The sequence below is a fragment of the Heliangelus exortis genome, chromosome 9, assembly GCF_036169615.1.
Source record: "Heliangelus exortis chromosome 9, bHelExo1.hap1, whole genome shotgun sequence".
Taxonomy (NCBI): Eukaryota; Metazoa; Chordata; class Aves; order Apodiformes; family Trochilidae; genus Heliangelus; species Heliangelus exortis.
The window spans coordinates 11241814-11255332 of NC_092430.1; the positions used below are offsets into that span (position 1 = coordinate 11241814).

The 13519-nt window shown below is 39.7% G+C and overlaps 2 protein-coding genes across 15 annotated transcripts in view; both read left to right on the forward strand.

Annotated features, from left to right (window-relative positions):
• ZBTB38 (zinc finger and BTB domain containing 38) overlaps window positions 1-9252 on the forward strand; it is a 45963-nt gene extending 36711 nt beyond the window's left edge. For 8 of the 9 annotated variants that reach the window (XM_071752120.1, XM_071752116.1, XM_071752118.1 and 5 more), the window contains one exon: window positions 2093-8013. In XM_071752120.1, coding sequence (XP_071608221.1) covers window positions 2093-5671 — 3579 coding nt within the window. In that variant the 3' untranslated portion in view covers window positions 5672-8013. Of the gene's footprint in view, window positions 1-2092; window positions 8014-8149 lie in introns of those variants that run through there. The other variant, XM_071752114.1, reaches the window with a different exon arrangement.
• The window catches only part of RASA2 (RAS p21 protein activator 2), a 48512-nt gene continuing 43144 nt past the window's right edge, over window positions 8152-13519 (forward strand). For 3 of the 6 annotated variants that reach the window (XM_071752124.1, XM_071752126.1, XM_071752127.1), the window contains exon 1: window positions 10824-10969. In XM_071752124.1, the coding sequence (XP_071608225.1) occupies window positions 10909-10969 (61 nt within the window). In that variant the 5' untranslated portion in view covers window positions 10824-10908. Of the gene's footprint in view, window positions 8289-10823; window positions 10970-11304; window positions 11684-13519 lie in introns of those variants that run through there. The other 3 variants (XM_071752128.1, XM_071752130.1, XM_071752129.1) reach the window with 3 other exon arrangements.

The window sequence follows — 13519 nt, forward strand, 5'->3', positions numbered from 1 at the left end:
TGTTCTATTGTTTCACAAGTTTGGTGTTTTACTGAGCATACCAAAATATCCAGGACTACAAAAATTGGCTATCTATATATGTGCAAGTAAAAATTGAAAATATTCCCTTTTCTTCTTAGGAGGATAAATTTTGAAATAACTTACTGAATAATTACTTATACTAAAATCACCTGGGTTTGTAGGCCTTGCTTATAAATGCCTCTTAGTACAGAAGTAGCAGTCTGATATATTTAGCAAGCAGTTATGTCAGATGATGTCTTTGAATTAAAACCAGCTGTCTCCAATAAAGAAACAGAAAAAACACAGGCAAGCTCCTATGGGGCAGTTCAGTGGGAGGTAGAGTTGACATAATTTATTTCCTATAGTCAAGAAATAATTCTATCAGTAGCTCCTGTTGTGAAACGTTTTTGATGTCTGACTGTTGGTTTCTAATACCACATCACATGAGCAAGTCAGATGTAATCTTGGACATTGTCAGTGGGAAAAAAGAATCAATTATGGGGTAGTGGCTGCCTGCTTGAAGAAAAGTGCTCTTGTCAGTGTTCTTTCTGTACAGGACTTGATATGGTAGAAAATATCTACAATTATATATCACTTTTCAGACAATGAATCAAAGCAGATAACTTGAAATTCAGTAATTATGTATCATCATTCTATACTTTAAGCCAAATAAGTGTAATAAACATATTATAACCTGTGATTTTTTTAGACTCAAAGGCACAAAACTATGCATCTAAATTTGCAGGTGCATTGAGTGACCAGATAATGAACATAATACACATCTAAATTCCTCCCACAGTTACAGTGACTAATTATCATCTTGACATCATGATTCCTTCCCAGTAGCTTGGGTGAGAGAGCCAGGGTGGTCTAAATGGCTGTTGGTGTTGGCCCAGTGAATATTGTTAAAACCTCTATTTCATGTTAAATGTTTACTATTAACGTTATTAACCCATGTTAATAAATTTATTGGCATTCTTAGTGTAAACTATAAGGATAAGGGTCATCATAATTTTAAATCCAAACACTGAAGTTTGGAGCATTAGATGGAATATTTAGAAGATCTTTCTAACATAAGAGCACTACAGTGTGGTTCTATTTTAAACTATCTTATAAAATATCTGCAGTTGGTCATTTTCTTTATGGTGCATTTTGATTCTGTAAGTTGAAACTAAAGAGTGTCTAATAAATATGCAGATTACTTTTTTTACTGTAGGATTTGTTGAGTGCCAGTAGGAAAATTGCCTTCGTGACTTGAAATTGGAAGTGGACAGTTGTAGTTGAAAACACAACTCAGAGACAGAAAAAGAAAAAGACAACAAGCTTCATTATGTGGCACACATCTGAAATTAAAAAAAAAAATATTCCAATTCAGATTTTCTCAAGATACCAACAAATTAATCTTGGTTTTTTTCAGTCTGTTTTTCATTCATATTTTGCATCTTTTATCTCAGTTACATAAACCTGTATATACATAAAATAACAGTCTGGCTAATAAAAACAGGTTTTGTCAGCATTAAAACTCATAAATTTGCAGTTATTTAACAGTATTAGTTATTGAAATTAAATCTTATTATTTGGTAGAAATTAAGACATGTTATCAAATTAAACACTAAAATGTGAACACTATAAACCTGAACTATAATTGAAGAAAAAAAACCTGTTCTAGTATTCTACTTGGTGAATTTATAAATTCAGTTGCATATAAATTTTCAGTAATTTTGAAGTAAATGTGAAGTATTTTTCCAATGAAATTTAACCACTATTTAAAGAATATTTTGTTTACATAGTGCTATTTGTATTCTGCTACTGTTAAAAAAAATAATTAATGCTTGTGCATTGATTTAATTGTAAAGCCTTATCCTGTAACTGAAACTTTATTGCATAAGATCTCTGATCCCTGTTTTGAAATCAGTTTAATAAGGGGATCAAATGCAGTCGTGTTGTAAAATCATTGTCTGACAGAGAGCCCCAGAAAACAAAAATACTATGACAAAATTTTACTCATTCTTCAAAGTTAATAAATTCAAAATACATATGAAATAAAAATGCCTTACAAATATATTCACGTAATCTTTTTTTCTTCTTGTAGATGACAGTCATGTCCTATTCAAAGGATCTCAAGGACGACTTCCACAGTGACACTGTACTTTCCATTTTGAATGAGCAGCGCATTCGGGGTATTCTATGTGATGTCACCATAATTGTGGAGGATACCAAATTTAAAGCCCATAGTAATGTTCTGGCAGCTTCAAGCCTTTACTTCAAAAACATTTTCTGGAGTCGTACTATCTGTATTTCAGGTCATGTACTGGAGTTAGATGATCTGAAAGCTGAAGTGTTTACAGAAATACTGAATTACATCTACAGCTCCACAGTAGTTGTTAAGAGGCAGGAGACTGTGACGGACCTTGCAGCTGCAGGGAAAAAACTGGGAATATCATTTCTAGAAGATCTTACAGATGTTAATTTTTCAAGTTCCCCCTGCCCCTATGGATACTGTATTAATGAAAAAGGGACCGTAAAAGAAGAAAAACATGAAAAGAGACATGAAGACTCTGCTGTGACTAACGGACCACGAATTACAAATGCATTCTCAATTTTTGAAACAGAAAACAGTTTGTTTTCTCCACTAGATTTGAGGGCAAGCTTTAAAAAGGTATCAGAGACAGCACAAGCACCTGTCAGCCTTGACAGAAGTGATGTTTGCAAAGATGCAGAGCCAGCCAGCACACTGGCTGAACACTCCTATGCTGTGTCTTCTGGGGGAGATAATTTTCAAGGAACACCTTTTTCTGAACAGGACAGCAGCCCTTCGTACAAGATGGGTGAAGACCACTGTGAAAATCGCCAAGCTACACCACTGATTCAGCCAGGAAAAGAAGCCTGTAATACTCCTAAGACAGCCTTTAAGCCCCAAAGTACTGGTTTGGCTGCAGCAAAAAGTCAAGTACCAGCCTCTACAGGAACCTCTACAGAAGCCCAACAGGAAGCTGTTACTGATCAGACAAATAGTTCCTTTCCAAAGCCTCAAAATACAGCAGGAGATTTCCATTTATCCAGAGAAGAGGAAGGCAGTTCTGCTAATGTCTCTGGATCTGTGGCAACAGTTGTTCCACCTGTTTACAATTGTAACTCTTGTGCAAAATCATTCAGTGACAGTGCATTACTCAGTACTCATCTTGAGCTCCATGCAGAGCATCAGGAAACTTTCATATGCAAATATTGCAGCAAGCAATTTGCAAATCGAAATATACTGGAAAGTCATGAGCAAGTCTGCATGAGATCAAGTAGCTTATCTGTTCACAATGCAAATGAACAAAGTTTTGCGGAAGACTGTACTGCTACGGAAGGAAGGAATGGAAGTTCATATGCAAATACAGAGCCTCTATTGTCTGAAAACAACATCACCGATTATTCTAATGCAAATTGCTCTTTACCAGAAACAGATCATTTGGTTAAAGTTGTTGATGGGCAGATACTATACACGTGTGTTGTTTGCAAGCGTAGTTATGTAACACTGTCAAGCCTTCGAAGACATTCAAATGTGCATTCATGGAGAAGAACATATCCTTGTCACTACTGCAACAAAGTATTTGCATTAGCTGAGTATCGCACCAGACATGAGATCTGGCACACTGGAGAAAGGAGGTATCAATGCATTTTCTGTCTGGAGACTTTTATGACATATTATATACTGAAAAATCATCAGAAATCTTTCCATGCAATTGATCATCGTCTCTCAGTAAATAAAAAGACAGCCAATGGAGGCTTAAAACCAAGTATGTACCCATACAAACTTTACAGGCTTTTACCTATGAAGTGCAGGCGACTACCTTACAAATCCTATCGTAACTCTTCATATGAAAATGTTCAAACGAGTAGCCAGGTTAATGAAACTGCCTCAACTAACTGTTTCATTCAGAGTTCTCTTAGTTCTGAGCTACCACCGCTGAATTTTCAAAGTAATATAATAGCAAGCAACAGAACACTTGCCTTGGATACATCTTCATGTAATGATGCAGCATCTTCCACGAACACTCAAAATTCTTCCCCTTGGGGAGTAGGGATCTTAAATTCTGATGTACAAAGGGACTTTTTCACAGCTGAAAAAAGAGTGTCCACTGTAGCAAATGACTCTGGTCCTCAAGACTGTGATTCCTCAGTTGTGTCTTTGACTAATGTAAATGAAAATTCAACATCTGTCATCAGTTACAGCAGTTCCGCGCCGTCTGTTATAATGCATAGTAGCAGAGTTTCATCAGTAATAATGCACAGTAAAACAGTCACTTCTGTAGAAAACAGCAAGACAGAATCTTCAGATAAATTTCTTAGTCAATCGGTAAGTGATGATTGTAAATACGGGTCAGAAAATTATGGGAAGGGCACCACAAAATCAAAAACTATTAAGGAGAAAAAGAAAACACTGCTGAACAACAGAGCAGAAGCAAATGAGGATATACAGCATGTTGCAGGATCTGGAGGATCATCTGGCAAAACAAGTACTGCCCAAGAATCAAGTAAAACTGAAACATACATTGCAAAGCCTGCCTTACCTGGAACATCTACTGACAGTAATGTTGCTCCTCTTTGTCAAATAACAGTAAAAATTGGTAATGAGGCTATTGTAAAAAGACATATATTAGGATCTAAGCTGTTTTGTAAAAGGGGCCGAAAATCTAAACATGAGTCCAAACAGGACAATCTAATAGAAGAATCAGAAATGGAGGTAAAAGAAAGAAGCCCATCTAGGGTCTATAACTCAGAATGCCTGGAGCTGACAGAAATGTGTGATGATGTAAGTGACCAGGACTCAAGTGATAAGCCCTGGAGACCCTATTATAATTACAAACCGAAAAAGAGATCAAAACAGCTAAGAAAACTGAAAAAGACCAAATGGAGGAAAAAGCATGGAAGCAAGAACACAATTATGGAGACCCACAACAAATGCAATCGAGAGTATGCGCTGAGGAATGCTCCTGAGGAAAAGGTTATCAGTCAAGAAGAGAATGCAGAAATGCCTAATCTTCATTGCGAGCTCTGTGAAGAAGATTCATCTTCCACTGCAGAAATTCAAGAACATGTACACTGGCATGTAGCTACTTCAAAGCCTTACATTTGTGAATTATGCCAAAAACAATTTCAAAGTCCATCCACTTTAAAAATGCATATGAGGTGTCACACTGGGGAAAAGCCCTACACTTGCAAAACATGTGGTAAATGTTTCTCAGTTCCTGGAAATCTACAGAAGCATGAACGTATTCACCTGGGTGTCAAAGACTTTGTCTGCCAATACTGTAATAAGGCTTTCACTTTAAACGAAACACTCAAAATACATGAAAGAATTCATACTGGTGAAAAACGCTACCACTGTCAGTTCTGCTTTCAGAGCTTCTTGTACCTTTCTACCAAAAGGAACCATGAGCAAAGACATGTGCGTGAGCATAATGGAAAAGGATATGCTTGCTTTCAGTGCCCCAAAATTTGCAAGACAGCAGCTGCTCTGGGAATGCATCAGAAGAAACATCTATTCAAACGTCCATGTCCACAAGATAGAAAAGAAAAATTTTGCAATGAAAGCACAAAACTGTTGGAAAATCCAAATTTCCTTGGCTCAGAAGGAAGTGAAGTAAAAAAACCACAAAATGCAACTCCAGAAGTTATACTGTGAGTGACAGCTGTGCAAAAAAGAAGAAAAATCTAAAACTATATACTGGAGAAAATACATCGCATGGGGAAAAAATCTCCACTCAAATGAGTATCATTTACTACAATCAAATTTCTTCATCTGAATGTGTCAATATATGCAAAAGAAGGAAGAACAACATGAAAGAAAAAATATTATTTGCAATAATAGAAACTTAATGACCCAAAATACTTTTGCCACAATAGACTTCTAAGATATATATATATGAGAGACAGAGAGAAAAAGAAAATGAAAAAAAAATGATCAATCATACCCCTTCTACTTATCATTACAGGAAAGTAGTCACTGAACTATTTTACAGTATTGCTTTGGAGTCAGAATCATCCTGGGCAAAATAAATATGTAGGATCACAGTGTAGTCTGTAGAAAGAATTTCTGCTGCAGAAACCATATATTGCATTTTTTAGCAAGAAGTAATGTGTTTATAAACAAAATACTTGTAATTTAGTGTATTCTAAAGTAAAAGTGGGAAACATTTCATGATCTTGCATATGCTGAAGTACAGTTGAGTTCTGGTGTGCTTTTCTGTAACTCAACATTTACAGAACATATTCAAGAGTTTAACCTCTGTTCCTTTACGTAATCAGTTTTGTAGTTACCATAATAACCATTAAGTCTGAGTGCTTGTGTGGAAGTATTCCAGATTTATTATATCTCTGAGACATTTAATAAAGGTTCGGTGGAACTCATAGGAGCCAGTCTTCCAAACTGCATAAATCCCAATGTCACTGGCATAGTGAACTATTTAGGTGCATTTGTCTAAAGAAAGTTGTTGTTATGAAACAGCCTAGCTTGGAGAAATCCTGTAGTAAGTGTCCACCTCCTGGTGGGTCTGCAGCTCCTGTCTTTCAGAAATACCATTCTCAGCAGAAAAGGAGGAGATATAGACAGTCTTCCTCTTCAGCCTGCTATAACGCCTGGACAGCAAACAACAGAGCAACTCCACTTAAATTCTTTGAATTTGTGAGAAGCAGGTAAATACTAAACATTCTTGTTTCCATATATATGTATATATCCCTGAGGTGGTCCCTATGTGTAAACAGGGATAGGGCCAGTTTGTGGGGTTTCCTGTCATCCCCATGCCTTAAATACATTTAACCTTTGTATGTCCCTTCTCAGTCATCCCTAACCACGGCAGCACTTGGCCCCAGGCAAGTTTTGGCACATTGCCCCCTGGCCCAGCTCAGTGGGCCCATTGCAGAGAGCTGCCTGGAACACATGCTGGAGGAAGAAGTACTGCCTCCCTCATCCTGCAACACTACAGGGTTACTGGGAGCCTTACAACTTCACAGTTTGCAAAGGATTGGCAAAATAGGTTTATATTATAAGAATTAGAACAATAATTTTGTGAAAATGTGATTAATTTTAACAGAGATTAAGAAATTTTTTAAAAGTCAAGGAGGGTATATATGTCTACAAGTTGTATTTTATATGACAGGGCTCTGTTGTACTGTATCTGCATTTCCAGCTAGTCATGTACCTTCATCTCTCTGAAGTGTTAAATTAAGTTGGGACAAAGGTTTATGAACCCCAGCTTGATTCTACGTGCAAATTTGGTACACAGTTTGTTTACTTTGTCTTCTTGAATATTTTAAAAGAAACTATGGCTTGGGTACAATAAAACTACAATTGAAATGATAATACGGTATCGATTGAAGTAATAATATAGTCCACTTCTTTATTCTATTATTGGGGAATGCTATGAATACCTTGAGAAATTTGGGTTTTGTGGCAGCTTCGGTTCCATTTAACTAAGCATAATAGAAGAATAAACACAGATAAGTATGATGTTTTGAAGACAGTATAGAGATATGTTCTAAGTGGACACGTATGGTGATAATTATAGACCAAAGCAAATAAGGTAGAATATTTGTAAATATAAAGATAATTTTACAGATATTTTATATAACTGTATAATTCATAAGAAAAAATTAATATCTCATGTTAGGTTTTGGGGGGTTTGTATATTTTGATAAAAACAATGACTTTGTAACTCTGTATATTCTCTACAGTTTATAGCAAAGCAGTTTTAAGATGGCAATGTCATGTTTATAGTTCAATTGTGGCACTTTTACTACAAGTAACACATGGCAGTAATGAGTCAAGTATTAATGACCATATTAGGATTAAAGTAAGTGTAAGAGAAGGCAAATACTGTAAGTTGTCAATGTAATTTGCTACATAATCACATCTGTATTTTTGTTTAGAAAATATTAAATGCAGATGCTAAGGATTGATAAAGAGTCTAATTTTATTTTTAGGAGTGATTATAACTGTTTTTGCTTAATTAAAATACTGTCTTCCTATTTTTCTGTAAGTCTCTCCATTTTTTAAGTTATGTTTATATTTATGTAATCTGTAATATCCAGAGATAAGTATCTTCTAATAGTTATTTTGTTAGAAGATTAAGCAACACAGTTACCAAACATTCCCTTCATTAAGGTCAGAACAGTGAATGGAGAACACGCCAGAGCTCAAGGGAAGTGATGATATCTCCTGGCATGGCACCAGTAAGGGTGAACGCAACACTGGAGGTGGAGAGAATCAACCTGCTCAGTATCTTAAAGGACTTGGAAGACAGGTGAACTGCATTTCATATTTTGCAACATTTTAAACACGTTTCCAGGAGGACCAGAAACCTTAAAAACTCTTTTCAATTTTTATAGTAACTTTGCAGTATGGATTGTATAATTTACACCTATACTTTACATCTTTTGGGACTGCTTTCAGGAAACAGAGTTCTGAATGCAGATACCTAGTTCCATAAGGTATATGGAGATACATACAAAATAAATGGCACATATTCAAACTACTTCCCCCTACAGCTAGGTGGCACTAGTGGGTAACTGGCTCTAAAAATTAAATTTAAGCTAAATTATGCAGGTAATTTTTGCATGGTCCTCAGGAGAGAGTTACAACTAAACAAAAAAAATTACAAGTTTGCTACATAAAACAAATATATTTTTGCCTATTCCAAATGCTAATTAAAAAGACACGTGGAACATCCCAAAGTTTGTGCATCTAAACAAAATGTTAATCAATCCTCATGTTGTGACATACCCAAAATTAGAACAAATATACTGAATTATATTGCTGTCTTCTGTGAAATGAGGTAACATGACACAGCTAAACTAAAGGCTTATGATGTCAGCCAGTAAGTATGATTTTTATTTGTTCTCAACTTCCTTAATATAGCAGTTACCAGTTGGCTAACCTAAATGATTATCTCACAAGAGCATCCTCATTTTCAAGTGAAGAAATCTTTCCCCTAAGTCTGCAACTTAGCACACCAGTGTTTCTCTTAACTGTATGCTTAGCTGAACACCCCTTTCTGTTAACCTGTAAATGTTAAGTTTGAGAGGCCCAACATGATTGTTACACATTTGAAACAGTATTCTGAATATAGTGCATTAGATTAAAATAAAGGGAGTCTTGGGAATTAGTCAATGGTAAAATTAAGTTATACTGATAACGTTGATAGGAGGTTTGTGCTTTGAAGGAAGCAGATGAAAAGTTAAACAATAAACTCCAGCTCTGATCTTAAACTTTTGAGAGACTATGAAAAAACTAAGACTTCTAAAATGTTGCAGCCCACAGTTGAATCATGTATCTTCAGTTCTAAGGGTGCTGTCCTGTGACACTTCTCGGAGCAAAGCCCTGACTCTGCCTGGGTTAGCCTCAGTTCAGCAGACAGGGCAGCTAACCTAGATAGTTGGCTGCAGATAATCAAATAATTCAATTTGTGCCAGAGAGGAGCCTCTTATTTTTATAAGGTTAAAATTTAGCTTATGCAAACTTGTGTCTTTGTGCAGGGTTTGGTTTTGCATGCATACAAATACACCTGTTACTGCTGTGATGAAACAGTTTATTTCCTACCAACCTTGAAATGCATACCTGTCTTCCCCCAGTCGTGGTATTGAGGGTGGGGATGATGAGAGAACCTCATCACTGCAGAGGGAGAAGCAGAGGAAGAATTGGATGCAGGAAAAGCCATCAAGGAATAAGGCACAGCAATGCCTAACTGTCAGATTATATGGCTCAATGCCATTTAATAATGCAAGGTTGCGCATGAAAAATAGAAAATGGTCAGATCACCACACCAGAAGACTTCAGTTAGAGACAAATGACAAATGCTGGCCTGGAACTTTCTGAACTCCCTTTTGCTATTCCAGAAGGGACAGACTGAGGAGGTCTTTCTAAGTATCAACTGAAGAATTGTACTCCTCTGTCGTTCTCTGAAGCTGCCTTAGCCCACGGTACTACCTCTAGTTGAGGATATGTCAATTACTAAAGGCTTTCACTAGACTCTGCCTATAGGGCCTGGAGACTGACGTACCCTCAGTGTGCACTGCTTGGCACCACACAGGATGGGCCACTGGCAGCTGTGGGGAATAAACAGGCCAAAGATAGAGGATGAGCACTGGTGTAAGGCTGAGGGGAACTCCAGACAGAAGCAAGACCCCCAGTTTCACATTAGGATCTTAGCTGTCAGGAAATGTAGGTATAAAATGTGACATAAAGGCCCTTTACTTCTTAATGAAGACGGCTGCAGTGGCTGGTTATCTGTATCCTGCCAACCCCTGCGTGTGCCCAAGGACTCGTGTGAGAGCAGCACGAGTGGCTCTCTGCACCTGCTCTCAGGAGCAGCTCTCTCAGTGGCAGCGGAGGCATTTCCTACTTCTACGGCGCTTCTGACGTGGCCCAGCGGGCACACGTACACAAGTGACAGCAGAGATGATTCCTCAGAAGCCATCGCGTGCTCCTCACGGACGCCGCCACTCAGCTGACCGAAAATCAAAGCAACCGCGTCCCTTTCTCGTTTCAGGTCTTTAAAGCGATTAATTAATACAATAAATATAAGCGGTTAACGTGCCTCGCAGCCCCTTAGGCCCCGTAAGGGCCACACAGAGCGAGCTGCGGAACCGGACGGGACAACCGGGCACGGCGTGAGGCGGCAGAATCCGAAGTGCCCCCGCCTCCCTGGCGGCCTCGGCCGCACCGACGACGGAACCCAAGGGCCTGCTGGGAAACGGGGGGCGAGAGCGCATGCGCCCCGCCGCCCCCCGACCCGGTTCGGTCTCTGGTGACCCCCGAGGGCGGTGGCTTGAGGGGGCGGAGCGGCGGGGCCGGGCCGGGCCGGGCCGCTCCTCTACTCTCCTCTCCCCTCCTCCTCCCCCCGTGCGCTGCGCGGCGCTGGCGCGATGGCGGCCGGGGACGGGGGAGACGAGGTGCGGGTGCTGCAGAACCTGCGGGGGAAGATCTGTAAGTTCGGTATTGCGTCCGCGCCGGGGCGGGCTGCGGTGAGACTGAACTGGGGCTGCCGCGCTCCGGTATTTGCTGCTTTCTTGGCGGCGACCGGGTCCTCCGCCGCCGCTCCCTCCCATTTCCCGCGGCGGCCGGCAGGGCGGGGGCTGCCTGAGGGGGCAGCGGCTCCTCACAGCGGGGCGGCGGGTAGGGGCTTTGTGGCGGGCGCGGCCGGCACGTGCTGGCGGGGTCGGGCCGGGCCGGGGTTTGCGGGGCCTGCGGTGGAGCCGGAAAGGGAGAAGAGATGCGGCGGGGCCGCGGGAGCCCTGAGGGGGCCGGGAAGCCTCCGTTGCTTAGAAGGTTTCCTTGAGTGGGCGGGCGAGCGAGCAGCCATGTCCCCTCCCGGCCGGAGCGCGGGGATGGGACTCTGTTTGTCAAGCAGGAATTGCGAAATTATTGATGTGCAGGAAGTCGGTGGTAGAGGGCCGTTCTGGGAACGGTCTCTAATGGTTCTGTTGCTTTGTGTACCGTGTGTGCGAGTGAGAGGGAGGCAGAGCGAGAGGCTGGTGACTTTATTTTGGTGGTTAGGAAGTGCTGACTAAAAATACCTATATTTTCAGTAACGTGGGAAACCAAAGGGTGGGCCGGGGGGAAGCAGATAGAGTGTGGTGCGGCTCGGCAGGACTTCAAAGAGAGGAGGAGAAACAGGATGTGCAGCGGCTTCCTGGAGGGGTATCAGAGTACATTCATACCATTCAGATGCAACCCGTTTATTTCCTTTCTCACGCAGTCAATCGACTTTTTTTTGAGAATGTAGCAAACAAGTTGAAGTGGGCATGGTGCTGGGGTTGCGAACTGGTTGTGGAAATCTTCAGAAGGGTTAGGTTTGGTGGTGGGATGGTGTCTTGTTTACTTAAGTATTGTCATGCAACAATATAGACTTTAATACGTCTTCGGTAAATAGAAGACTGGGTCATGGAAACGCGAGACGGCATGAAGTGTAGCTGGAGGTGCTCTCACTCCAGTCTGTTAGCGATAGAGAGTGATTGCTTGATGGGTAGACAAGACTGAACACACTTGCAGTTGTTGTTAGGAGTTGCCACAGAAATAATACATGTCATCTTGCCTTTAAGAAAAGAACACTGTGAGTTTGTGTGCTGAGACATTAATTACTGGAGCTGACTTGATGCCATTCTGCTTCCTAACTTCTATCATATGTTTTTTTGTGATTACTTGAACCTTGCAAAGGTCTGACATTAGGCATTAGAAGACAAAAAAGCACAATGTCTTGAAATCTAAATTGAAAATAGTTTTATTGTCCCACTTATGTGTTCTGGAGTGAATCTGGTGTTGTATCATAAATTTGAATGTTTGATTACCTGGAAAAAGTAATGGTAAACTAAGGACTATGACCTGCCTCCAAGTGAATACATAAAAAGTTGTTTGGTAAAGATGGACATGTAAGAACTGTAGGCCCATTTGGTAAATAGGTAAAAGTAATAGCTGCAACAAAATACATGTCTAGAAACAGCATGAAAAAATATTTAGACATACTTGTTTATTCTAATGGAACAAAAATACTGTCAAAAAATATAGATATGTATTAAATATGCTGTGGAAGCTTGTGAACCCTCCAATCCCTAGGTGCTCTTTTGGCTACTTTGCACAGCACATACTGTTTTATTTGCATTTCATAGTATTTTACTAATGTATTTTTTAGGGGAAAAACCCTCTGAATGAACAATAATAAACAAATTTAATCCCCCTTGATCTGGAGGGATTAGCAGTAGCAAGCCTTACTTTGGAAAGTTTGTGTTCCTGGCCCACAAGAATTCTTTGTAACGTGTTTCTTAGAAGTAGAATACATTTTGGTGCCTAAGCTTTGTTAGCATTTGAACTATTAGAAGACTCCACACTGACTCAATTTATGTGTGTTGCATGACGAGAGTGTTGTAGTTTTAATGAGGTCATGTCAGTTCTGTGTAACTGCATGTATGGAAAACACCATCTGCACTAATTTCTTGTTTGTAGTGTTGTTTTACAGTACACAGATGGTAACATCTAAAGTTAGTGGTGTTGCACAGATTATCACAACAGATTTAGAGGTGAGGTATGTACTTGATGGTGACTTGAGTAGCTATTACATACATAGCAGTGAAAAAATACAGTAGGAACACAGTTGTAGTCCCACATACTCTGTTTTGTGGGTAGCCAGTTCTTGACACCAGTTTCCAGACTCCAGTTTTCAAGAAAGAGGCAAGGTGAACTGATCTTACCAGTTTATGACCCCATGATATTTTTCTGAAAAAGTTAAGCTTCAGCAGGTTTTCACCAGAAATCCATGGAAGATCAGTCCGTCTTTTCTTTGAAGTCTCTTGTATTGGTGGCTTTGTTCTGTGTGTCATAGTAATGACAAAAAGGCCTCACAGAGGTACATAGATATTGTGTAGTTTTAGGCATATCTCACAGTGATGTATTGGAAGTTACATAACTAGCTTCTGTTTTGATGTTATGACACACAGGAGTACATTTTTAGGTGATAAGTGATTTTAGTGGCTTCGATTATCT